General features: G+C 45.1%; 2 protein-coding genes across 2 annotated transcripts in view; one reads left to right on the top strand and one right to left on the bottom strand.

Annotated features, from left to right (window-relative positions):
• Positions 1 to 8360, bottom strand: part of srgap2 (SLIT-ROBO Rho GTPase activating protein 2) — a 142605-nt gene extending 134245 nt beyond the window's left edge. The window contains exons 1-2 of the mRNA XM_076268758.1: positions 8282 to 8360; positions 6847 to 7312 (exon numbers count right to left, since the gene is read on the bottom strand). Of these exons, the coding sequence (XP_076124873.1) occupies positions 6847 to 6913 (67 nt within the window). The 5' untranslated portion in view covers positions 6914 to 7312; positions 8282 to 8360. The remainder of the gene's footprint in view (positions 1 to 6846; positions 7313 to 8281) is intronic.
• Positions 8361 to 8804: 444 nt separating this feature from the next.
• LOC143104210 (protein FAM72A) lies at positions 8805 to 14131 on the top strand. The gene is made up of 4 exons (XM_076268177.1): positions 8805 to 9489; positions 9682 to 9759; positions 10054 to 10178; positions 10597 to 14131. Exons 1-4 carry the CDS (start codon positions 9344 to 9346, stop codon positions 10689 to 10691), a joined length of 444 nt encoding a protein of 147 aa, XP_076124292.1. The 5' UTR covers positions 8805 to 9343; the 3' UTR covers positions 10692 to 14131.
• Positions 14132 to 26198: the final 12067 nt, after the last annotated feature.

Here is a 26198-nt window from a genome sequence, read left to right as displayed (position 1 = left end):
TATGCCTATTGTAGGCCTATGTTATTGTTTACACTTTTTTGCACAGCTCTGTTAGAGCAGTCTGAAATTAATATAATTAAAACTGGCTGTGTTGTCATAATTGTTGTGTTGAGTGAATATATGAAGCACTTCGCTCTTTCTGTTTGAAATATCAATATCGTATCGATATCGTATATCGCCAATCAGCCCAAAAATATCGGGATATCAGTTTTGGTCCATATCGCCCAGCCCTAGATGTACCCATAGAAACCTATGCTATGCTATGCTATGCTATGCTATATCAACAAGCTGGATGTACCCATAGAAACCTATGCTATGCTATGCTATGCTATATCAACAGGCTGGATGTACCCATAGAAACCTATGCTATGCTATGCTATGCTATGCTATATCAACAGGCTGGATGTACCCATAGAAACCTATGCTATGCTAAATCACAGCACATATGGCTGAACTGGGACACCTTTCAATAACCTCTGGAGTCAAACATCCCACATACGTCTGGGTAGGGCCGAGATCAAACACACACTGCCTCTGCCTCTCCCTCTCTCTCACACACACACTTTCCTTTGTTCTTTCATTCATCTACATGCAGAAAAAGAAAAGATGCTCAGAAGCCTGACCAAAGTGGGGGTGCTGCCAGGCAGACACACACACTCCCTGGCTGAAGTCTCTCTCTCACCCTCTCCTTCTCCCTCTCTCTATCAGTTAATGAGGCCAAAACACCCACTCCATCTTGATCAGGTGTTCACAGGCAATCAGCATGCGGTGCCAAGGTGATTTCAGCCAATTAAGACTGGGAGGGGTGTGTCCTCTGCTCCTGATTGGCCGAGTCAGGTAAGCTTAGCCAATCAGAGGCCTGATGCTTATCTGATGAGAAGGGGTTGGAGGTGTGGTAGAACGAGGAGACGAGGCTTCCATGGCAACCGGAGACAGGAGAGGAGTTGCCGTAGCGGCAGGATGCGGGTGAATCCATGTGCCCTCCAGGATGTGCAGTGTGAAGTGATCAAAACACTTTGTGCCTTTTCTGCAGCTGCATCTATTCATGCTCTCTCTCTCTCTCTCTCCTCCATGCTGTTTCTCTCTCTCTCCTCTTCCTCTCTTTCATGGCTTCCCTGCTCCTCTCCTTCCTCTATCTGTCTTTTCTCTCTCTTCCTCTCACACACACACACACTGTCTCTCTCGCTCTGTCTTTCTATCTCCCTTTCATCCTCTCTCTCTCTCTCTCTCTCTCTGAGTGTGATGTAAGGATACCCCCCCCCCAATGGGATGTGAATCTGGGACGGTGTTATATGCATCTCATTTCACAAAGTGAAACACACACCAGCCGCGGTGTACAACCCAGCGCGCACACACACACACACACACACACACACTACACAACAACACATACCAACACGACGCATAACACTCACACCCATTACAAACCCCATCTGACCCGGCCGCTGGGCAGCTCACAATAATGACCATGAGGAAATACTCCAGTTGCATCATCATCACGCATGACGCAACGAACACAGCTATGAGCCAATTACGGCCTAGGAACCCAGGCACCGCCGCATCCAGCGCATTGCACTGCACAATATGGTGCAAGAGGTCGGCATGAGCGTCACGAACAATATGAGCTATTTAGCAGGAAACACCTGTCTCTTCTGAGGCTGTAGTGCACACATGACCAATAACAAAGACAGAGATGGAAAGGCTTTAAACATGGAGAAATAACGCCGCACAATGGCATGGTAACACACATTACACAGACTGAGGAGTTGGTAAAGCTTTAAACATGGAGAATTAGCTCCGCACAATGGCACGGCAACACCATACACACATTACAGTCTCTGGCTGCATCAACCATCACCAAGTCAGTAGCACTGCAATTATGCTATTACTGTATACACACACACATCCATTTATTATACCCCCTCCCCAACCGCATTACTGACCCACTTCATGTACACACACGCACACACACATAGATGCAGCAGTCTCCTGTTCAAAGCCATGCGTGAAAGCCCTAGCAGGAGTCGGCGGTTCCCTCACTGATCAAAGAGCCACCAGCTCACTCTGAGTGCAGCACCCGTCATGAACACACACACTCTCTCTACCGCCATCACACACACACACACGTCCCCGCATCACACACACACACACGTCCCCGCATCACACACACACACACGTCCCCGCATCACACACACACACACGTCCCCGCATCACACACACACACACGTCCCCGCATCACACACTCTTTTCTCTTCTCTCTTTCTGCTGGAACCGTCGCATGTTTTTAATTATCTTGGGAAGCTAAAGCAGCTCATCATCCGTCTGTCTGTGTGGCTGTGCATCATTACTGTTTTACTCCAGTCTGGTCATCATAACAGGTAACATTACTGTTTTACTCCAGTCTGGTCATCATAACAGGTAACATTACTGTTTTACTCCAGTCTGGTCATCATAACAGGTAACATTACTGTTTTACTCCAGTCTGGTCATCATAACAGGTAACATTACTGATTTACTCCAGTCTGGTCATCATAACAGGTAACATTACTGTTTTACTCCAGTCTGGTCATCATAACAGGTAACATTACTGTTTTACTCCAGTCTGGTCATCATAACAGGTAACATTACTGTTTTACTCCAGTCTGGTCATCATAACAGGTAACATTACTGTACGCTTGCTTGCGAGCGACAACACACACACACACACACATTATGATCCCTCCTCCGCCCGTGACTCAAACACACATTCCAGCACACACAGCTATAATTCCCTACTACAAAGTAACAATGTGCATCAAGCACACACACACACACACACACACACACACACACACACACACACACACACACACACACACACACACACACACACACGACAGTCTGTCTCCAGTCTGGTGGCGATAGTCTGGATCCAGTTTGTTTTATTTCCTCTCTGGTTTCAAAGACCCCCTTGGGCTGTCAAAGTCAAGCGTGTGTCTGTGTGTCTCTGTGTGTGTGTGTGTGTGTGTGTGCATGGCTGGTATAGCTATGGTCTTGACTAGGAGAACTGGTTCAGTGGCTTTGTATTGCCAATCAAAGTTAATAATTTTCTCTCTAAACCGGTCTAATCCCATTTTATCAGAAGACTACTGGCTGTGTGGAAAAGCAAATCCTAAAATCTCTGGTTAAACACACACGTACACACACACACACACACACACACACACACCACTGAGCAAAATGGGGATTTGAGATCTCAGGGGAAATCCCTTGCGTCTTCCATACATCAATCCACTCGACTGGACAACCCCTGATCAGATCAATACCTGCCGAAGCCCAACACACACACACACACACACGCACACTCACTCTGATCTCCTGAGTTTCACGAAGCCCAACACACACTCACACAGAGCCAGACTGTCTACACAAGGAAATCCATATACCACCCCCTACACAGACACACAAACATGTGCTCACTCACACACACAAAAGTGCTTTGACTGAAATCACTTGGAGTCCTCCATCTTCTCCACACACACACAAACACACGGTAATCGTAAGGCAAAGATGGTCCCATCATTCCTGTGGGTGTACAGCCTAACTGCATAAGCTAAATTGGAATCTGTCACACTGCATGAAATGAGTTTAGCATTAGAGTGTGTGTGAGTGTATGTGTGCATATGATTTGTGTTAGCAGACGAGGGCTGTTGGTGCTGCAGCGCAAGGCTCCATGGCCGCATGCTCATCCATCAGGTAGAGCACCACCCTCAGGGCCCCAGACGAGCAGTGTGTGTGTGTGTGTGTGTAGAAGATGGAGGACTCATTGGATTTCAGTGGAGATTAAAATCAACAGATGCCCATTCATCTCCCGCTCCTCTCGTCTCCTCCGAACCCTTCAGGAGCTGCAGTGTGTGTGTGTGTGTGTGTGTGTGTGTGTCATCTCCCGCTCCTCTCCTCTCCTCCGAACCCTTCAGGAGCTGCAGTGTGTGTGTGTGTGTGTGTGTCATCTCCCGCTCCGCTCCTCTCCTCTGAACCCTTCAGGAGCTGCAGTGTGTGTGTGTGTGTGTGTGTGTGTCATCTCCCGCTCCGCTCCTCTCCTCTGAACCCTTCAGGATCTGCGGCCCACCTTCCCATCATCCCTCTGGCCTCATGAGAGGGAGCGCGGGCGCCAGGCAACAGGCGCGCCAAAATGGGAGAGAAAAATCTCCACTCGCTCTGTGAGTATTTCAAATCGATTGGCTGTAATTGGCTCGGGGCGTGTGTGTGTGTGTGTGTGTGTGTGTGCGTGCGTGCGTGTTGTGATGGGGAGACGGCTACGAAAGTAAAATTCCTGAGTGTGATCTGCTCGGCCGCGCACAGCAGAAATGCGACGGCAAATATCAGCAGGCCGTTACGTTCTCCTCCGCAGTGTGCGTGTCACAGTCGCAGATCTGCGCTGATGTTGATAGGCTCGCTGGACTAAAAATCCGGCACATTCCAGGAGAAACGTTTGGTTGATGTCACGTCAGGGCATTCCTCCAGTGTGCCTCAGAGAAGGGAAGAGTGTGTGTGTGTGTGTGTGTGTGTGTGTGTGTGTGTGTGTGTGTGTGTGTGTGTGTGTGTGTGTGTGTGTGTGAAACGGCCCGTTTTATTCCTTCTCTCCTGTTCTGCAGACGCTCCGATCCAGGCCAAAGAATCTGCAAGCATTTATTTCCCCGGTAAGAGCTAAGAGAGGCAGGAGCAGAGGGGGAAGCAGGAGCAGGAGAGTGTGTGTGTGTGTGTGTGTGAGAGCGTGTACAAGTGTATAAGTGTGTGTGTGTGTGTGTGTGTGTGTGTGTGTGTGTGTGTGTGTGTGTGTGTGTGTGTGTGTGTGTGTAGTAACCCAGGGACTCCGGAAGGGCTCAAGGAAGGGCTTTACCATCTGAATGTAGGTTAACATTCTTTATTAGAAATAGAGTGAGCAGTCCTAGCAAGCAGCCTTGACTTAGAGCAACCAAAACATTGCCTTTGTGGGAAGAGTATAAATGGCGTGTCACGCAGGGAAAGCCTAGCGAGAAGGGCATCACACTAACGGAAAATAAAGGTGATTGCCCATTCACTAGGTGTTCTTCTCCGTTATCTGACTGGAATGCCTGTTTGATGTGTGGGTCAGACGTACAGTGACAGGCAGGAGTTCAACAGCACTAGCTGGCATCAATACACTCTCACCAGAGATCCGGCAAACCCTGGGATGGGGGTCTGAAATCCTGCTGTAATGATAAGAGACTGAACTGATCATCCCAAACCTTGCATTGCAATGAGGGGAGAGAAAAAGAGAGAGAGAGAGAGAGAGAGAGAGAGAGAGAGAGAGAGAGAGAGAGAGAGAGGAGAGGAATGCAGAGGAGAGAGAGGAGAGGAGCGAGAGAGGAAGAAGAGGAGGAATGCAGAGGAGAGGAGAGGTAGAAGGAAAGGAGGGAGAGGCAGGGGCACCGCTAGGGGGGGAAGATTCTAAGGGCCCAGCACTGACAGGGGAACCTGCGCTACCTCCGCAATGACAACAGCGTCCTTAGCCAGATGCCCAATCCCAATCCCTACTCCCTAATCTCCATCCACACCTCACTTCCAAGCTGAGGGACACCAGTTGTGGGCCAGATCTGGGTCAATTATAGCTGCTGCCAGCACGAGGGGCTGGTGATGTCCCTACTGCTGTCCAAACACTGCTTTATTCAAAAATGTTTACACAATAGTCAAGGCTCATGCCAACTATTTCAGGAGGGAGAGCTAACAATAGGCCCAATAAATTCACTCAGATATTGAGGCCATGTTTGACGTTTCGGAGCTGTGCGTCTTCTGACTTTAGCCTCTAGCCTATATGCAAAATGGACATGAAAAAACGCAAACAAAGCACATTCAGTGCTGGTCACACAATGACTTCAAATGGATCTGAGCCAACACATTACAAACTTGTACAATAGGGCTTGCGCAGACTGACGGGATGAGAGTCGGTGGCTTCGCGCGCTCGCACATCTGGGTGCACACGAGGGGAAAAGGGGTATTGTTCCACCCGCACCCTCCCTCTATCTCCCCGCTCGCTCCTCCGGGAGGTCAGGCTATTTCATTTCCAATCCAAACAAAACCACCGTTCTCACAGGCTGCCGGCGGCAGGACAAGACAGCTTGTATGCTCGTGTTTATCTTAGAAAATAACTGATTACTGGGTGATCGCTTTGTGGAGCCCTCGCTGAACGCACCCCACCCTTCTACCCCCAAGAAAAGACGAGCTCTCGCGTGCCAAAACCCTGCTTGTCCTTTAATGTACCCGTCGACACACTCGGTAACACCCCGGCAAAGCACTGCACGTGAGCAGCATCCACTTTATTCCGTTTAAACGTCAGATAAGCCTTCTTCCCCAGATGTGTGTCGTTATTCTGAAATAAGGGTTTTGTTGAGTGACAAATAACACTATAGGCGCGAATTCGGTAAGCTTTCAAACAGCTCCGCGCCAGCTCGAATGAAGACATGCAGCGCGAAGAAAACGCCCAGTTATTCCAGCAATGTACATGTCAAAGCACACGGCGTCTGTGATAAAAAGCCCATAGCTGAACTAAACACATGCACACACTTCAAACAAACAATCCTCCTGGACAATTACAATACCTTCACCCATACACCCATATCCATCTGGTCAATTTAAATTGAAAGAATAAAGCTACAAGGTTTTCCTATTCTTCGGGGAAGCCTATTTTCCCAGATTTCCGTCTGGATATTTTCCAGATAAAGGAAATAAGAGGTGTTCTACCGATACAACGCGTTGTATTTATGAACTGGGAGATATACAATGTAACCGTGTCACTGCATCAGCCAACCTCACCATACTTCAAAGTGGCCACTTTAATGGGCTACTTACCTTTAACTTGAGTCTCATATTCTGCAATAATCTCCTTCTCCTTACGAAATTTCGCCGGAGACGTCATCTCTCTCAGATAAGGGTAAATCTCTGGCAATTATCTTTCCTTGGTTATGATAGTAATAAAGACAAAAAAACAAGCGATTTTCGTTCAGCACCCGAGCTCGCGGTAGATCCAGCAATAGATTCTTGCAACACAAGCTGTCCACGGGAGTATTATTGTTTCCTGGCGCTGTTCAATCTGTCCGCATTCTGAGTTGGGGTTGCCGTATGCTTCTTCGAGTGGCTTTTTTGTCCAAATGTGTTCCTGAAAGCGGTAGTAAAGAAAGCCTGAGGAGGCTCTCATTCCCCTCGGTGCTGAGTTGGACGGCGATGGTTGGTGTGGGGGCTCAAAAACTTTCTCAATGCAGCGTGCAGTCACAGGCTACCACGACGGCCACGACGTCGCTCTGTGGGTGTCTTCCGTCTAGAATGCACACAGGGATAAACTCGTTTCACAATGCGCAGTCACACACAGACACACACACACACACACGCGCGCACACACCTGGATGTTTACTGTGGCATTTGGGTAAAATATGCCAGTTCAGTGTTAAGGTGCCAATAGACTGTTAGAAGGGAATTTCATATTGACTGTAAACATTAATAAATGAATAATCAGAAGCAAAAACAAATTGAACTTAGACATTACAAATATAGGTTAGGCTATTTTGATATTTTGAGATACAGATTTAGGTTATAATGGCCCACATTCCTGGCTGTTATGAAAGGTTCTTGTGTGGGTTGAAGTCGTGGGCGAAAGGGGTGGCTTTTTAAACCGTTTGCACCCTTGATTAACTTGTAAGAACTATAAAAGATCGATAAAGCTGGTCGCATCGTTTGCTAATCCTAAATGGTCTGCACATTTAAACGCCTCTACAGGTGAAATCCAAAATTTTATTTACAGGACCAGATGTTTTCTAAAACATAGTTATGATTATGGTATAAGATAGCCTACGATTGGATAGGCTTCGATTCTCATTTGTCTCTGCCGACTGAGATGGAGTAAGCAGCACAGCAAAGAGCAAAGAGCTTTGCGAATAAACGAAAAAAAATAAGCAGATATTATTGTCATCCAAATGGCGTCCTAAACACTACATTGTCTATGAATCAAAGTCTTGTGAAGGCAAATATCTGACTTTCTGGGAAATACGTGGTCTAGGGCTAGGCTTAGGCAGTAAGGGTCTAACGGCAACGCTAACCCAGTTTCTCATGAGATGTTAGCTGGAGCGCTATGCCTCTTTCCTTTGGATAAACTTCTTAGCCCAAAGCTCATAGAAGTTACGGAAATCTTGACTTATTTCACGTTTCGCTGTAGGCTACTTAAACCGTAAAGGTTCGCATCGCTTGGTTACACTAAAGCATGCAGTTAAGTCCACGTTTTCACCCGAATTACCTTGATTGATGATTTCCATTTGAAATCGGGAAAACTCGCGTTCTGTTCTCCTCATTCCAACAACTTTGTAATATTTCTCTGAAGACTCACAAAAAATGAGCCCGCCTATTTTCATGGAAAGGGTGGACTGATTGGCTAGTTGGGAGGAAACTGACATGCATTCCTCGAATCGTGAGAAGGAGCAGGCGGTATCATTTTTTCCATGCTCTCCAAATCAGCCAATAGGTTTGTTCATTATGGCCAAGGGCGGGGAGAGGATTATCAAGTGATCATAATGAAATCTGGAACCATATTTTTTGAACAGAGAATATGTTATCAAACATAACTGCTTTCGTTGCGGTGTGATAAAAATGTCACTCGAAGTCAGGAATCCAATGCTGGATTTTAGGACAATGAACAAAGTGACGACCTCCCTTCTCAAACCAATCACCTGTCACAATTCCTCATCGATAAGCAGTCTAACCAATCAGATTGTGGGATACATTTTTAAAGCACAGACTTCGTAACCAATCCAAACGTCAAATGGAGCAGTTTGAAGTGTTTCAGGAAGTTTACAGGAAGGTGTAAACAAAAAGCACAGCTGTCCATCTCTTTGATCAATTCAGTCCGTGGTGGAGAAAAATACTTTAATGTGGACAAGGAAGGGAACCGGTCATTATTGCAGCAACGTAGGTTATCGTTAGCCCTTTGCTAAATGATCTAGTGCTACAAGACCTAGCTCGCTGGCTAACGTCAGCTAAGTTAACGTTAACGTTAGCACTAGCTGTTGTGTGTATCAAGGGACAGAAACAACAGTTAACGTGGGGGAACAAAAACTTACGCATTTTTGTGAACGGCACTATTGGAGTTGGTGTAAGCGAATTGCATCTTTATCTTTATCAGGTAGTTTTAGTCAACCAAGTGAAGCCTTTATCGGCATCCCCAGCCATTGGAGTGGACGGCTAAAACGAACGTAGCTAGCTAACGTTAAGTTAGACCACTTGGCTATTGTGGAAATAGCTTGCTAGCTATCAAGGTAACTTGCACCTTGGCAGCGGCCCAGACTCGAGCAACCTTGTCATCATGTCCACCTCGAACTTCAAGAACAAATGCGTGACTCAACTGAACTGCATATACTGTGATAGTCTTCTTTGTACAAGAGGAATGAAAGCTGTACTCCTAGCCGACACGGAAATAGAGCTGTTTTCAACGGACATCCCACCAAATAGGTAAGACAGTGCTAGCCAGCTAACGCCAGCTGCTAGCAGGTGTCTTTGTTTGAAATGTCTAATTTCACGAAACACTGATTTATTGTAAGTGTAACGTTTTCACATATTAATACTTAAATGATGAGGAATGCTATCCCAGGTAAAGGCTAAGTTAATTGGACATTGGTTTGTTGTCGTTTTCTTTTCATACAGAACTGTTGACTTTGTTGCCAGCTGCTACTCAACAGATAGTTGCAAATGCAAACTGCGAGATATAGCCTGCTTAAAATGGTATGTCCCCCTACCTAGTGCTTTTTATATGAAAAATGCTATGAATCTGTGATTTACTGAACGCCATTGTAATTATAATTTACTTAATGCATAAATGTGAGCCTACTAAATATATCTTATATGCCCTTTAATGTCCCAACCTTTCCTAAAAAGTTTTTTTATCAGTAAAAATGTTTATATGTTTATTTGTTTGTTTATTTATTTATTTATTTGTTTATTCATTTATGCCTACTTTGTTTATGATGATGTGCTGAATTTGCCTTCTCTGTTTCTGGTGCCTTCTGCTGTGTTTAGTGGTAATGTTGTTGGTTATCACGTGGTGGCCCCTTGCAAGCCATGCCTGCTGTCCTGTAACAACGGCCACTTCTGGATGTTCAACAGTGAAGCGGTCTCCACCGTCAACAGACTGGACGCTACGGGTTTGCTCAATTTCATTACTCTCAACAGCTACAAGCCTATAGACTGACCGACATCACTGAGGATGGCTTTGCACCTGTTATTTCAATTAGTAAAAAAAGAGATGTTGGAGTCAGATATTTAACTACATAGTAAGATTTAGAAGCAGATGATGGATTGGAGGGAGAGTAGATGCATGCGAAGGGGAACGTGTGTGTTGTGAGAAGAAAACAGTTTCATCCAGTTGATGTGAAGTGTGACTTGTAGACCACCCCATCCATTTGTCTTGTGATCTAAATATAAACCTTTTCATTTAGCCTGGTTGTTGTGATGCATGTGTGAACATCCAGTACAATCTGGTAGTTCTATAGGTGTAAATCGTATTGTCAAGCTGATGTAGTGTGTGTGTGTGTGTGTGTGTGTGTGTGTGTGTGTGCCCAGGGCTGAACCTACTGCTTTGGGGGGACCTTCCAGAGCTGGAATGCAGCGAGGACGAGAGCCCATACTGCGGCCCAGAGGAGAACTACATCAGATAAACTCCCTACACACACACACACACACCACACCACACCACACCACACACACACACATACACACACACGCACACACACACACACACAAACCTCCCATACTATGGCCCAGATGAGGACTACATCAAATAAACTCCCCATCCCAAACTCCCTCCACATACACACATACACACACACCCCAACCTTCTATATTGCGGCCCAGAGGAGGATTGCATCAGATAAACACACACACACACACACACACACACCTCCCAGACTGCAGCGCACAGGACTAGGGGACCACTGAAGAGTCTGGATATGGACACCCCTCCATCTCCTCCCAGCACAGCGAGCCACAGCTGCTATACTGGGCGCCATCGACAGTGCTGCCCTCTCCTCACCTCACCTCACCTCACCTCACCTCACCTCTCCTCTCCTCTCTCCTCACCTCTCCTCTCTCCTCTCCTCACCTCTCCTCTCCTCTCCTCTCCTCTCTCCTTACCTCTCCTCTCTCCTCTCCTCTCCTCACCTCACCTCTCCTCTCTCCTCACCTTACCTCTCCTCCCCTCTCCTCACCTCACCTCACCTCTCCTCTCCTCTCCTCTCCCCTCTGCTCCTCTCCGCTCAAACGCAACCTCAGACAAACCATTAGTGGCTGCACAGATTCACACCAACATGCCCTCCTCTCTTCAACCACGTGTCGTATTGATAAGCACATTAGTCAGACCACCCGTGTTGAAGGTCTTAATCATTTCACCAAATTATTTTTTTATTCTTATTATTGTCATTCAGAAAGGACAAAAGTTATTATTGAGAGACTTTTTTATTTTTATTTTATGTGGTTATTAATGGCATAGCCCATTATAACTCATTTCTGCTGCCAGGGACGTAGTTGAAAGCCTGTGTATTCACTTTGGACTGAATACTCCACACTGCTGTTTCAGTTCCCAATACTGAGTGATGTTCCTCCTGATGAAAGATGCTGTTGGATGTTTCCGGTACTACGAGTGTGAGCTTGAGGGGCAGGTGTTTCGTCATAGACGGTTGACCACACTCATTCTAAGTGAAAACCTTCTTTTTGGTCTTAAAGTAGTTTAGCGTGTTGATTGGTGAACCTGCGGAAGCGTTGTGCTTCCAAACAAGTCTTGCATCTGAATATACTGTATATATACGGGATGGTGAATGGATCCGCACAGGGTTTGTGGCTTTCGGCAAACTAATATTCTTTTTTTTTCTATCGTTTATTTCTGATGACACTGTAGATGTTCTCATGCTTTAGTTCAGTTCTGTCGGAACTGAATGAGTCCAACAGCCGCTGCTGCTGCTAGTGAATGCTGATTGGTTCAGAGGAGCCGTCCTCTGCATCTGCCTCGGCCGGCGTGTGTGTGTGTGTGTGTGTGTGTGTGTGTGTGTGTGTGTGTGTGTGTGTGTGTGTGTGTGTGTGTGTGTGTGTGTGTGTGTGTGTGTGTGTGTGTGTGTGTGTGTGTGTGTGTGTGTGTGTGTGTGTGTGTGTGTGTGTGTGTGTGTGTGTGTGTGTGCGTGTGTGTGTGCGCCGGGCGGCTTGTGATCCGGTGGGGAAGAGAAAGCCCTGGAGGAGGAGGGCTGCGTTGTGACAACAGGATTTGCAAATAGACTCCAAGAGAGAATGCAAGTAATTTGTTTACATGTTGTCTTAAAGTGACACTGTGTCATATTTTGGGCCAAAGTAAAATCATGATACCTACTCAGATTGCTTACTTATATGTAAGGAATTCTTTATATACAGTAACATGCTAGCAATTGCCAGATATTTTTTGTTAGCTTTTTTAGTTTGAGTATAGAATAGTCATGTAGCACTTGTCCCTCTTGGCACACCGTAGCATGGGGATTTAGACCACAGTGGGTCTCGTATTGGTTTTACTTTGCATACTTTCGGTTGGGCTGACCTAACGGAGTCCCTGACCAGGAAATGTGTGTCCTGAGTTAGTAAGACTTGTCAGGGAAAGAGCTTGAACTACCGTAGCACGAAGCCTTCTACAGCAGCGACCAATAGCAAAGAGATCCAGCACCTCAGTTTACCCGTGTCCATTTTGGGAGTCACCTGTGTACCAAACCTGACTACCTGTTCATCTGTGTGTGTGCGTGTGCCTGTGTGTGTGCGTGCGTGCGTCCTATTGACTATTCAAGTCTTATTGAATATTATAGTTGTGAATGATATGTACCTGAGCAGACACCTGCTGTGACATTCCAGCATAGATCCTTGCAGAGGTAGACCACTGTGAGAGTGTGCCGTACTTGCAACCCTTAGTCTGATAATGGAAAGTTCCCTGAACGAGTTGCTGAACAACTGACTTAATTTAATGGAGAGATGATCGTTTTAAACACTCTCTTAGGTACCAGGATGGTTTCTAAGTGGCTCGTTCAGGACACAGCCCAGGTCAGTCAGAAGAAACATTGTTTACACAGCTCCCATACCAACATGTCAAAGTGAATGATGACACTTGTACATTCTGTCGGCAGATTTTGCGCATTCTCATACTGGACAAAACAATAATGTTTAACGATTGATCACGTTTAACGGCTCTTTAAGGACACTGTTGCAATGACGGATGCATGCTTGCTCGTCACACACAGTCACTGGTGATGTTTGATAGCCCAATCACTCATCCCGGGCAGGCCAGCCTGTACAGATCAGCACGGGCACAGTGATGTCACGTCGCTGTCTGTACACGGGACTGAGAAAAAAAATCAGCTGGGACAGCGGTTATCTTACTATCCTGGTTTTAGGTTGACCGGTTTGCTTGAGTCGGACGACATGATTGATTGATTGATTGATTGATTGATTGATTGATTTGTATGTATGCAGCTGTATTCGAACGGTGCACCCCACATATTTGCATTTAGCTGAATTTGTACAGGCTTTTTGGGAAAGTGAAATATTTATCTGAAATAGTAGCACAAAAAAGGTACAATCAGAACATGTTGCAGAAATTGAATGATGGGTGAAATATTTTGTCCTACTAATTATGTTATTTATTTCAAGATTTTGACTTTTTTTCTGACAACCACACTTTATTTTATTGTATTTTTGAATTTTGTATATTTCTCAAATTCACTTGTGTATGCATATTTCATTGTAAACATTCACACACTTTCTGAGACATTATTTTGATTGAGTTTACTAGTGACTTCCAATGTAAATCATCCATTTGAGTTTCACACAAAATACAAAAAAGACCAAACCAGGACTTCTGGAAAAAGAACATTATTTTGTAACTTGAAAATATAATAACAAAAAGAAATATATGTGGATTAATTTATCAGAAGTTTGAATGTATGTATTTATTAACATGATTCTGTATTTATACGTGTGTGTGTGTGTGTGTGGGCGCGTCAGGGGGTGGTTTGTATGTTTGAAGTTTGCACTGAAATTCTTTTAAATTGAACTTTGAGTTTGGTTTCAATACTCACATGACATTAAACCTTTTGTTTTGTTTTTTTTTAACAACGTGTGTGCGTTTCACTTTTTTCATCAGCGCAGAGATCGATACGAGTTCCGTTTAAAAGGAGAGTTTTCACTTTTCTCATCTGGGCAGAGTTCCATAAGAGGAGGGGTGCAGAGGAGAGTTTTAAAAGAGAGAGAGTTTTGCTGTTGTACAGTGAGGCCAGTGTGATGATGGTCAGATGACCTCTGACCTGAGGGGAGAACCATAATGCGAGGTAACTAGCTATCCCAGGGAGTAACCGCTGATCTCTAGAAGAACACTACACTGAGCAGCTGTTGTTTCTGAAGCGATGTGTTGTTTGGAAATCAGCAGTTACTCCTGCTTATAACCTTGCTTCGTTATGTATCGCTTTGTTCTAAACCAGCCGAGAACTTGCACAGCCCTGCTCTACTGTAAGACCCCTCCCTGCTAGGCATCACATAGAATTGGACATTTTAAGTGCACTCAACGTGCTTACTTAATGGCCCCATCACCAAAATGCTTCATAGCCCCAGATTCAGTTTAGTGTAAATAGGTCTCCGAGAGAACACAGCATATAGCGCAGCACATTAGGAGAGATATGAAGCCTCGATGATGACAACATTACTGAAAGCTCTCATGAAGTACAGACACAATGTATATAAACATTAAACCGCATATACAATAACACAATGCTGAAACAGTGACTCACTAAATAAATGTTGCTTTGGACTTACAGTATTTGGATGGCTGTGAGGGCAAAGGTCGTCTTGTAGCAGTTTCCCATAACACATGGAGATGGAGAGAGGCGCAAGCCTGAGAGGAGGACATGGAGAACTACAATCAAGAAAGTATTACAGGGATGGTGAGCCTTTACTGTCAGATTGGGCTTGTGCACAGCACATCGTATAGAGGGACACTTACAGTGGTGGAAATCCTGACTGTTAATGCGTATGCTATTATGTGCTAACACGCTAACGGCCACGCTATTGCTGATTCATACATGTGAAAGCCTGAAAGAAGAGAAACCAAAAGAAAACACAATTAAAACGCCCATGAGTGAAATCCACCACAACAGACAGAAGGCCTTTTTTCTTGTTTTTTGATGACGTGACCTCTATTGGCAAGGAGCCTCGGTGGCTCCACTGTTGAAGTCTAGTGCACCACGTTTTGTCTTGCTATGGGCAGAAGGCCTGCTTGAGTCTGAGCAACACTTGAAGCCCTTTTGTTTAGTATTCTGCCTGTGAACGCGTTTGTCACTATAGCATGATGGTACATCTCTGAACATGGGCCAGTCCTCTGTGCTTGGGCAACGCTGAGCAGAGAAAAGCACAGCTGTGTGTGTGTGTGTGAGAGTAATTGTTTTTCTGTGAAAAAGCTGACCTCAGAGGTCTTTTCTGTGACGGCGGAGGGCAACTGTAAACAGAGGTGTAGGACTGTGTGTGTGTGTGTTGGGGGAGACACTAGCCCGCACGGCTGTCACCGCCCGCCTGACCCATAATGCCCTCTGTTGTTTTCCACCAGGCCTGAGAATGACACAATGTGGACAGCACACAAGCATCCAATCACACACACACACACACACACACACACATACACAATGGGAATGCCTGACAGCTCAGCGCAGTCCATTGTTATCTGTTCCTCTGTGTGTATGTTTGTGTGTGTGTATTTTCAGTGGAGCACAGAGTAATGCATGATTTGCATGGATAGCTGTTTGTGACACACAGAAGCTCCTGTAATCAGTCCTCTTGGTTTAGTTTTGCAGCGTTGGATGTCAGTGTGTGTGTGTCATGGAACATCTGTGTGAGGCAGCGTTGTGACAACCAGAGCCCCCATCACTGGGCTGATGTGTCGTTTCACATTGTACGTGGCTTTGTGTGTTTACTTGTTTGTTTGTTCGTAGGAATGCAGACAACGGCTGGAGCTGAATTAGGGATTCTAAAGAGACGATTTTCACATACTGCCTCCCACAAGGGGAGGAGGAGAGAACGAGGAGGAGGAGAGAGAAGAAAAGAGGGAGGAAGAGAGGAGGAAAGGAGAAAAGAGAGGAGAGGAGAAAGAAGAGGGGAGGAGGAGAGAGGAGAGAAAGAAGAGAGAGAGAAGAGCGTAGGAGAGAGAGGAGGAGAAGAGGAAAGGAAAAAAGAGGGGAGAGGAGAGGAGAAAGAGAGGAAAGGACAGGAGGAGAGGAGAGGGGAGGAGGAGAGGAGAAAGAGAGGAAAGGACAGGAGGAGAGGGGAGGAGAAGAGGAGAAAGAGAGGAAAGGACATGAGGAGAGGAGAAAGAGAGGAAAGGACAACAGGAGAGGAGAGGAGAAAGAGAGGAAAGGACAGGAGGAGAGGAGAAAAGGAGAAAGGGAGGAGAGGAGCCGTTGGTTGGGATGAGGAGCTTAACGTGGCGTGTGCCGTCATCACTCTCATGTTGGGTGGGAACTCAGCTCACACACACACACACACGATGATTACACACACAATCAAGGCATGTGTACACACACACACACATGCACGCACACGATGGGTTACACGCACAATCAAGGCAGGAATGTTAATCAGCCAAACATGTCTTTCTGTTAAACCACACGCAACGGGGAATGTACACACACACACACACAGATATGTTTCAACATCTGAAGACACCATGTACTCATGATCTCATTACGTGCCTTCTTCACATCTGGCATGTCTCTCTCTCTCTCTCTCTCTCTCTCTCTCTCTCTCTCTCCCTCTCTCTCTCTCTCACTCTCTCTCTCTCTCTCTCTCTCTCTCTCTCTCACACACACACACTGACATACACTCATAATTGCCTTGATGTGGCAGACCAGCTTCCAATGTTATGACAAACAACAGCACAGGGTAATCCTGCTGCTTATGACATCATTAGGCCGCTCTCCATCGTCTGCCCCGGTGCCAGCTGATTGGCCGGTCCTGCACCGGTGCCAGCTGATTGGCCGGTCCTGCCCTGGTGCCAGCTGATTGGCCGGTCCTGGTTTGGCTCTGGCCCACATCTGGTTTGGCTCTGGCCCACAGCCGGTCCTCCTCCAACCCCCGTCAGGCCGTGATCCGCTACAGACTGAACATCTGTTTCCTCTGTGGTGTTTCTCTGCTGGTAGATCTGCAGATGTCTCCCGTTCCCAAGGTCAGTGACCAGTGATCAGGGCTAGAAGGGCTCCAACTCGCAACTCAAACAGCGATATATCACCACATGTTTCTGCCCACGATGTGTAGCCTAAGTTATCGTATCAACACCAAATACCAATAAATGTTTTGGTAAGTTAATTAAAGAAATTATCCGGAGTAAAATGCACTTTAGATCGATTTACGGATGATTGGGGGTGCATACGTTGAGTTGACATCAAAATCATGTCATTCGGATGTGTTTTGAGAAAGTTCGATTGTACCGTTTTCAGTCACAACTCGTAGCCTGGAAGTGAGCGGGGCATTTCAATTGCGCCGCTACAAAACGCTTCTACAGTTCCAAACAACATTACACTTACGTGGTAGTGAGTAGAGGGTCCCTAAAGCCAAACCGAAGTATCCCGAGGTCTTTATGTGGTCGAATAGAGAGTCCAGAATGAATTTCATCAAGCCAGTACCTTTCCGGAAATGTTGCCATCTTTGCTGCCTCTTCAGGGGAAAGTCCGTAGGAGTCTTATTGCTGAGTGTGTTGTAACCGCCGTTTAAAAAAAAAAAAAAAACATAGTCCAGTCCATACAACTTCATTTCAATTTCGAAAGAAATACTGGACTATGTTTTTTTTTAAAAAAAAAACGGCGACGAAATTGTGAATTTCCAGAGCGTGTTACAACACACTCAGCATACACATACACACACATACACTGACTCTCAATAAGGAGAACGGAGAATGAATGTCCCCTTGGGGATCAATAGAGCATCTATCTTTTAAGGCTACTGACCTTGTTCTGGTGCTGTTGATGAGTCCAGATGCCTGCCCACGCCGACCACACCCATGCAGTGATGCCCATGCAGTGATGCCCACGCCGACCAGGCCCATGCAGTGATGCCCACGCCGACCAGGCCCATGCAGGCTGATGCCCATGTTGATGCCCAGGCCGACCAGACCCATGCAGTGATACCCACGCCGACCAGACCCATACAGTGATGCCCTATGTTGATGCCCACGCCGACCAGGCCCATGCAGCGATGCCCACGCCGACCAGGCCCATGCAGGCTGATGCCAACGCCAAACATGATTCTGTTTGTGTGCATGTTCAACGACGTTCAACGTGTTCAACCACACAGAGATTCTGTTCATGTGCGTCTGTGTCGTTCACACATATGACCGCATCATGTCCGCGTGTAAGCATCATACCTGAATCACCCGAAGGGTCTGACATCCGTTTGACAAAGAACCACATATAGTGCAGAGGAGGAGGTCTGAAAGTAGCTTCTCTCTCTCTCAGGTTGGTTTTAAAATATGAAACTGTGACTCTGTGTATTTTATTTGAGGCTTGTTTTTAAAATATATACATATATATGTCTGTGAGAGAGAGAAAAAAGAGAGATAGAGAGAGTGCGTGTGTGTGCACGCATGAGTGTGTGATATGTGAATAATTCATCATCACTGGGTTATGTTTGGGCTGGGTAATTATTCTGTAATATCAATATGGTCTTAAGCAACCTTGACAGCCTTGTCTGCCAAGCGAGGTTGCTCAAAGTATACCTGCTGCACACACACACACACACACACACACACACACACACACACACACACACACACCTAGGAGTGTTAAGCTGTGCCCGCCAAACCACAGAATCAGAAATCTCTCAGCCCAGCTTATAGGGTGTGGAGATACTGCTTTCACTGACACACACACACACACACACACACACACACACAACTCCCCAAGCTCAGGGTGTGGAGATGCTGCTTTGACTTACACCCCAGATGAAGCGCTCAATTGATTGGGGGATGGTGTGTGTAAAGGAAAAGGTACAAAGACAAGTTCTCCACCACACACACACACACACACACACACACACACACTAGAATGCAGTCTCTTCAGACCCCCATCAGAGCATCTTATTTCAAAAGGTCTCCATTTTAAGGAGAATGCATCTCCTTGTTCAGGTTAGCTGCCTCTGTCCCTTCCCATCTGTACATTTCTAGGACACTGGAGGCTGTTTGGACATGCTCAGTACAGCCAGAGTGATTGGGCTGGGTGTATTTATCGGGAACTCTGTGGCATGTTGGACGTTTTGCCCCAACACGTCCTCCCTACCCCCCGCCCAGCACAGCTCTACCCCCATCATACTCCTGCTCAACCTCACCCTCACCCTCACAGCCATTACCTGCCACATTGTGTCTTGTATTGCAACACTCCACAGTCAGGCCAGTTTCTACACCAGCTGCAAACTCAGAGAGAAAGTGAGGAGTCAGGCCGTGTGTGTGTGTGTGTGTGTGTGTGTGTGTGTGTGTGTGTGTGTGTGTGTGTGTGTGTGTGTGTGTAGTTCTGCCTTTCCTAACTTACTGTACGCTGTGTGGCCATCAATGGGGTGTTTGTGTGTGTGTGTGAGTGTGTGTGGAGTGTGGCCATGGATGGGGTGTGTGTATGGCGAGTCTGTGTGTCTATATTTGTGTGTGTGTGTGTGCACTATGTGACCATGGATAGTGTGTCGGTGTGTGTGTGTGTGTTAGCGTTAGCGATGTGTAACACACAGTAAGACTTCCCTCTGGGGAATCAGGAAGTACTGACATTAAGACCAAGAAGCACTGAGATTTAGACAGGAAGTACTGTCCCTCACACACACACTGTCTCACACACACACACTGTCCCTCACACACACACTGTCCCACACACACACACTGTCCCTAGCACGTTTCTTGGTATTTTATGCCCCCAATGTTGTCTTCAAGGCAGCGCTGCCTGGAAGGCACTAGGGTTAGGCATGGGTTAGGGTTAAGGTTAGGGTTGGGGTTAAGGTTGGGATTGGGATTAGGTGCCTTCAAGTCAGCGGTGGCAGTGCTGCCTGGAAGACGCATTGGGGGCATAAAACACCATCGAGCCCCTCGCACACACACCTGCTGAGGAAACAGGCCCTGGACCGTGTTTCCTAAAAGCATCATTGAGCAACCAGCCTGGTTATGAAAAGAGAGACAGAAAGAGAGAGAGAAAAAAGAGAGAGAGAAAAAGACAGAGATACAGAAAGAGAATAGAATAGGATAGAAAGAAAGAGAATTTAATGATGGTAGCTATACAGCTATACAGTGATGCTTTTGGGAAACACTCCACTGATTGAGCTATTGTGTGTGTGTGTGTGTGTGTTTGTTTGTTTTGTGCTGTTGTTGTCTTTTAGACGAAAATGAGATGCTGCATCTCAAGGGGTTATCTTTCAAATAATGCATTTCAGTTTCAATTGGCCAGCCCAGTCTTGAGGAGACGAGGAGAGAGATCAGCGAGAACTCCAAGTGGTTGAATCAGAGGAGCTTTAACGACCATATTTGGGCTTGTGTCCAAAGAACAGACAGTTCAGTTCTTCAGATTGATTCATTCCCCCAAAGGCAGGTAACGATACAAACGGACCTGTGAGATGAAAGAGTCTTCAGATGTCGGGCATGTGTGAGTGTGTGTGTGTGTGTGTGTGTGGGGAGCTGTGCGAGGCTTATTAGGTCTTCCATCTGGCCTCCTCTCGCTGCAGTGGCTTATTAACCTCAAACAACATCCCATTTATCAATGGGGCCAGGTTTGCAAGCTACCTCTCCAGCCCTGATAACGATATAGTCAAAACATGCGATTATGTTGCTGCCATATCTTATTTCGATAGCACTAATAACAAACGTCTCTAAACACTCTCAGTTCTGTATCGGGCCTTTGTTGATATATTGGTCCAATTCAAACAAAGCCAAGGCTATTTACACAAGCAATCACAAACCCATTTACACTGATAACGGAAAACCATGTGCAATTACAAGCGTATAAAATTATGGATATGCCCACTGTGCAGAACCGGTCCTGAGCTGAACGTTCCCTGATTGCCATGTCATTTGTGCAGAACCGGTCCTGAGCTGAACGTTCCCTGATTGCCATGTCATTTGTGCAGAACCGGTCCTGAGCTGAACGTTCCCTGATTGCCATGTTATTGTGCAGAACCGGTCCTGAGCTTAACGTTCCCTGATTGCCATGTTATTGTGCAGAACCGGTCCTGAGCTGAACGTTCCCTGATTGTCATGTCATTTGTGCAGAACCGGTCCTGAGCTGAACGTTCCCTGATTGTCATGTCATTTGTGCAGAACCGGTCCTGAGCTGAACGTTCCCTGATTGCCATGTAATTTGTGCAGAACCGGTCCCTGATTGCCATGTCATTTGTGCAGAACCGGTCCCTGATTGCCATGTTATTGTGCAGAACCGGTCCTGAGCTGAACGTTCCCTGATTGCCATGTCATTTGTGCAGAACTGGTCCTGAACGTTCCCTGATTGCCATGTCATTTGTGCAGAACCAATCCCAAGCCACGTCCCGGTGTCAGGGCCCTGAACGCTGAGGCATGCAAGCCTGTACACTAAGCCTGAGGATGCCCTGGATGTGAGGTAACTGTTTGGGATCTTGCTATAATTGGCAGAGTAATTGGTTTCAGATGAAATATTTCTCCACTTAAGTGTTTTTCTCCCTCTCTGTGAGCACTGGAGGCTATTGAGACATGAAAACAGTTATCCTCTGGATCGCCTCCACTGCTCTTCAGTGACTGTAGCTTTTTCCCACAAGGGTACAGATTTTATGCTCAATTTGAGGATATAGGGTTATGAAAACTAATATTGTCTGAAGGAGAAGTGTGCCAATTTCCATACCCAGAGAAGAATCAGCTGAGCTCTGTCACCATCTACTGGTCATGACATGTCATCACACGTCTGCACTCAGATTTAATTTCACTATATGGGACGTGCCATGGCGAAATGAGTCCAGTGTCGCAGAAATCCATTTCGAGATACAGCAATTTTAATGCAGAGACTAAAATATGTATTTGACAGTAAATGATTAAAATATGTATTTTCTAATTTCACCACGAACACACATTCCTTAACCCATCATTTCCCAACCTTGGAGTTGGGACCCCATTAACTGAGCTGAGTATTGAGTATCTTACAATTGACCTGTAGGCCTACATTACATTAAAATATACACATAAATAAAAAAAATATGAAAACCCCAATGATATCCAAGTTCAGTATCTAATCGGATCCTTCATTACAATTTAGCTATATAAAAAATAAACTTAAACATCCTACATGTGATCCTCATGGGTAATAATGCTTCATCAACATTCCAATCAAAGTCGCAAAACAACCAGGTAAGTTAGTCAAACAAATTAGCTTGCTAGGACATTTGGGGAAAATACAGCTCTCAGATGAGATGCGTTCTCTCTCACAACATGTTGTGAATGATTGGGGTCGCCAACGTTTTGTGACATTAAATTGGGTCACCTGTCAAAAAAGGTTGGTAACCCCTGCCTTAACCTCTTATCTATCATTCATTTACATATCTTACTGTGAAACGCCCTAGAAATATGATTTTGAAGGCCAAATGTGTAGGCTGCGCATTAAAGTTTGGATAAAAAGGGTAAGTTAACTCAGAGTAAGGGGTAAACCTCCTAATAGAAGAGCTGTATGGCTTCATTCTCCTAACAAAGCAATGCCATAGGACTCTTGTTGTAGGAGGTTTACCACTTACTCTGAGTTAACTTACCCAGGTTTGTCTCTAAACCACATACTTGGAATACCCCCCAGATTTCTCACGGAGATTGCCCCCGATTGGTCCGATTCAATTTGTTTTGGAGTTTGCAGCCTATTTAAAAACAAAACATTAGGCTATTTTTGTCCTTGTGGTCTTCAGAAGTTGATCGAACATTATAGGCTAGCTTATCTCACAAGTTATAAGAATGCCTCACAAGTTTTACCGCCTGCATGAATGGAACATTTAGAAGCTGCGCTGTGTAGTTCGAACGTTAAAACTTTTTTTCAAAACTTGTTTTGTTGCTGAGATGAGATGATAGCCTTCACATTTGGCCAATATCTCTGTTTTGGCTAAACGGAATTGAACACATTACCCCTTGTTTTAAACCCTAAGGTCTGTGGATTATGAATATGGGCTGGAAAATATCCAAGAAACCCATTTTTTTATTTCGTCGTGGCATGCCCCATATGGTCTTGCACTGACACATCATTTCAAATAAAACCAAAGAGTCAAACAAATGTGTTTTCCATTGAACAGTGGGAGAATGATGATGGATATTCCAGCGTTCCCACAGGTCCTTTGAAGCAGTCATGGAATAGATTGCACAGATAGTTAAGCTCATAAGCTCATTGTATTGTTTTTCCTGCATGTGTTTGTTGAAGAACCCCCTTACAAATGAGCTGGCCCATCTCAAAGGGTTTATCCTATGAATAAACTTCGCACATGAACCAGCAGAGGCACAGTCCAGCCAGTCACGCGGACACCAAAAATGCAACCAATCAACTTTTCTTTGTCACTGTCTTCGTCCAAACAGTGTGCTGTTTTCTCTCTTAAGACACCAGAAAAACATTTTCTTGTATGTTGGAATGGGAAGCAGGGTCAGAAGGTCACCATGATAATGAGCAGTCAGTTATCTCACAGGTGGTTGGGCCCTCTTTTTGCACTTGGTTTAGGGCATAGTTGGAATTATGGGGTGTTTTGGAGGGCTCAGACCTGATTAGGACCTGGACCCCCCCCCCCCCTCCCAAAGAGATAAAAATAAGAGTCTGGGGGGGATTGCACTATTCAATATATTCTTATGTAGTGCAAATTGCATTTCTGCAATATGAAAAATTTGAAATAAGTCAAGTCACATTCGTTTATATAGCACTTAAACGCAATACAATTGACCCAAGGTGCTCACAAAAATAAAATAAAATATTGTAATAAAAACAAAAATATAACTGAAAAAATATTAATGATAATGATAAACTAATTATGATTATAGAATAAAAGAAGATACGGTTACTAAAACTACTACTAGTATAGGGCAAAATGTAAAACAAATACAAATAGGAAAGAGTGAAGTTAAAGGTGGCAGTTAATATAGTGCTAAAAATAAATAACAAATCCAGGGGCAGCAACAGAAAAAGCCGTATCATCTTTCGTGTTTAGGATTGCATTGGGGACTGAAAGAAGATGTTGCAAGGAAGACCTTAGTGACCTAGAAGGACAATACGGACTTAAAAGGTCATAGTTATACTGTGGTGCCCCCCCATTTAGGGCTTTAAAAACACAAAGCAAAACTTTAAACTAAAAAATTTAAATAAATGACTGAAATATGCCATTTACATAAGTATTCAGATCCTTTGTTATGGCGCTTGGTGCATCCTACTTCTATCAATGGTCCTTCTACAACTTGATTGGAGTCCACCTGTGCCTAAATGAATTCACTGGACGTCATTAGGAAAGGCACACATCTCTTTATATAAGGTCTCACTGTTGATGGTGTATGTCAGAGTGAAAACCAAGCCACAAGGTCGAGAGAATTGTTCGTTGACCTGCGGGACAAGGTTGTGTGAAGACACAGATCTGGGGAAGGATACAAAAAAAATGTCTGCAGCATTGAATGTGCCAAAGAGCACAGCAGCCTCCATCATTCTCAAATGGAAACGTTTGGAACAACCAACAGTCTTCCTAGATCTGGCCACTAAGCCAAACTGAGTAATCCGGGACGAAGGGCCTTGGTTGGCTAAATTGAATCCATTTTAAGATGGGTCTGAAACATAACAAAATGTGGAAAAAGTGAAGCCCTGTGAATACTTTCCATATGCCCTGTAACTTAGCCAGTTGTAGCTATAAGAACCTGTGCCCAGTGCATATCAGTGTGCTTGCTTGTTTAATATACGACAATAAGCGCCAAGATTTATAAGTCTTGTGATCTTGTGACTTCTACTGTATTTTAATTGTTTGTCGATTCGCTGATGCTTGCTGATTTCTACTGATGGTGTAAAGCACATTGAACTGCCTTGATACAAAATGTGCTATATACATAATATTGCCTTGCCTTGCCGGTCAAGGAGCTTATTCAAACTATAACCACAAATCAATTAAGGACACAATTCAAACTCTTGTAGCATTTGGACAAATAAATTCACATGCCAAGAACAGGGTTAGTTGCAGGCATGCATTTACTTTGTTTGCTAAAACATGTTGAAAAATTGAGTGTGCCTATAGGATGCTCGTCGTGTGAGGAGTGCGTGTTGAGCATGCACAACCATATGAGCAGAAGGCCAAGTTTGCCAAGGCCTTATCACTCCTGGTTACACTCATGAATAATAGCAGACAGCGTGAAAAAGTGTCTCTACAGTGCTCTCTAGTGGCCTATTGGCTGCCTAGCACAGGGAAAAAGATAGAGGGCTGTATTTTGCACCCTGGCGCATGGCGTAAAACTCGTTTTCCACCCGGCGCCAAGTTTAATTCCTTATTTTGCACGTTTATTTTTTAAACAATGCGCCCAGGGGTGTGGCAATTAACAACTTAGGGAGTGGCTTAGCGCAATGTCTAAAAACCGCTATTATACACCTGGTCAGAAGTCTATGCCGAGTTGTTTATATGTTATTTTAAGAGCGCATTGTCAACAGTCATATTGCCGGGTGCACAACGCACAATCCTTCTATCATCCATGAACGCACACCAGCGCACGTCCATGCAAAACATTACAAATTGCACGATTACAATGGGAAACATAATTAGAATAAAGATATTACTAAATACTGTACATCTCATGATGAGTAATTCACCTTCATTTGCAAATTGGTAATGACGGTTAGAAGTGATTAGGGGAGAGACACGTACAGTATGGAGCACAGCTGAAGACGCACTGTCACGAGATATAAGCATCTCCTCTGCAGGATAAATTATGTTTTATTCAGTCATTTGAGCAATATTAGGGTAAGTGTTGCTTTTTCCAGCCTATGTTTTCGATGGTAACCCATTGTCAGTCAATAGTGAAAGTAACGTACTGCATAACTGTCTTGTCGTTGACTGACACACCATGGTGAAGTTAGTTTCACTTTGCCAATGAGTTCAAATAATAGACGAGTGCAAATGTGTGAAGGCTATGCTAGGTTTTAGTAAAGCATGGT

The sequence above is a fragment of the Alosa pseudoharengus genome, unplaced genomic scaffold, assembly GCF_046254945.1.
Source record: "Alosa pseudoharengus isolate Yale_2024_CS ecotype anadromous, Long Island Sound unplaced genomic scaffold, YU_APseudo_1.1 YU_APseudo_1.1_scf_5, whole genome shotgun sequence".
Taxonomy (NCBI): Eukaryota; Metazoa; Chordata; class Actinopteri; order Clupeiformes; family Clupeidae; genus Alosa; species Alosa pseudoharengus.
This window is presented reverse-complemented; position numbering and strand designations above follow the sequence as displayed.

What these genes read in the sequence shown, in the direction of transcription:
- LOC143104210 (XM_076268177.1), top strand. Translation starts at nt 9,344, where the DNA reads ATGTCCACCTCGAACTTCAAGAACAAATGCGTGACTCAACTGAACTGC. An exon ending in ACGGACATCCCACCAAATAG is followed by an intron (nt 9,490 to 9,681) that starts GTAAGACAGTGC and finishes CTTTTCATACAG; the next exon opens with AACTGTTGACTTTGTTGCCA. An exon ending in CAACAGACTGGACGCTACGG is followed by an intron (nt 10,179 to 10,596) that starts GTTTGCTCAATT and finishes GTGTGTGCCCAG; the next exon opens with GGCTGAACCTACTGCTTTGG.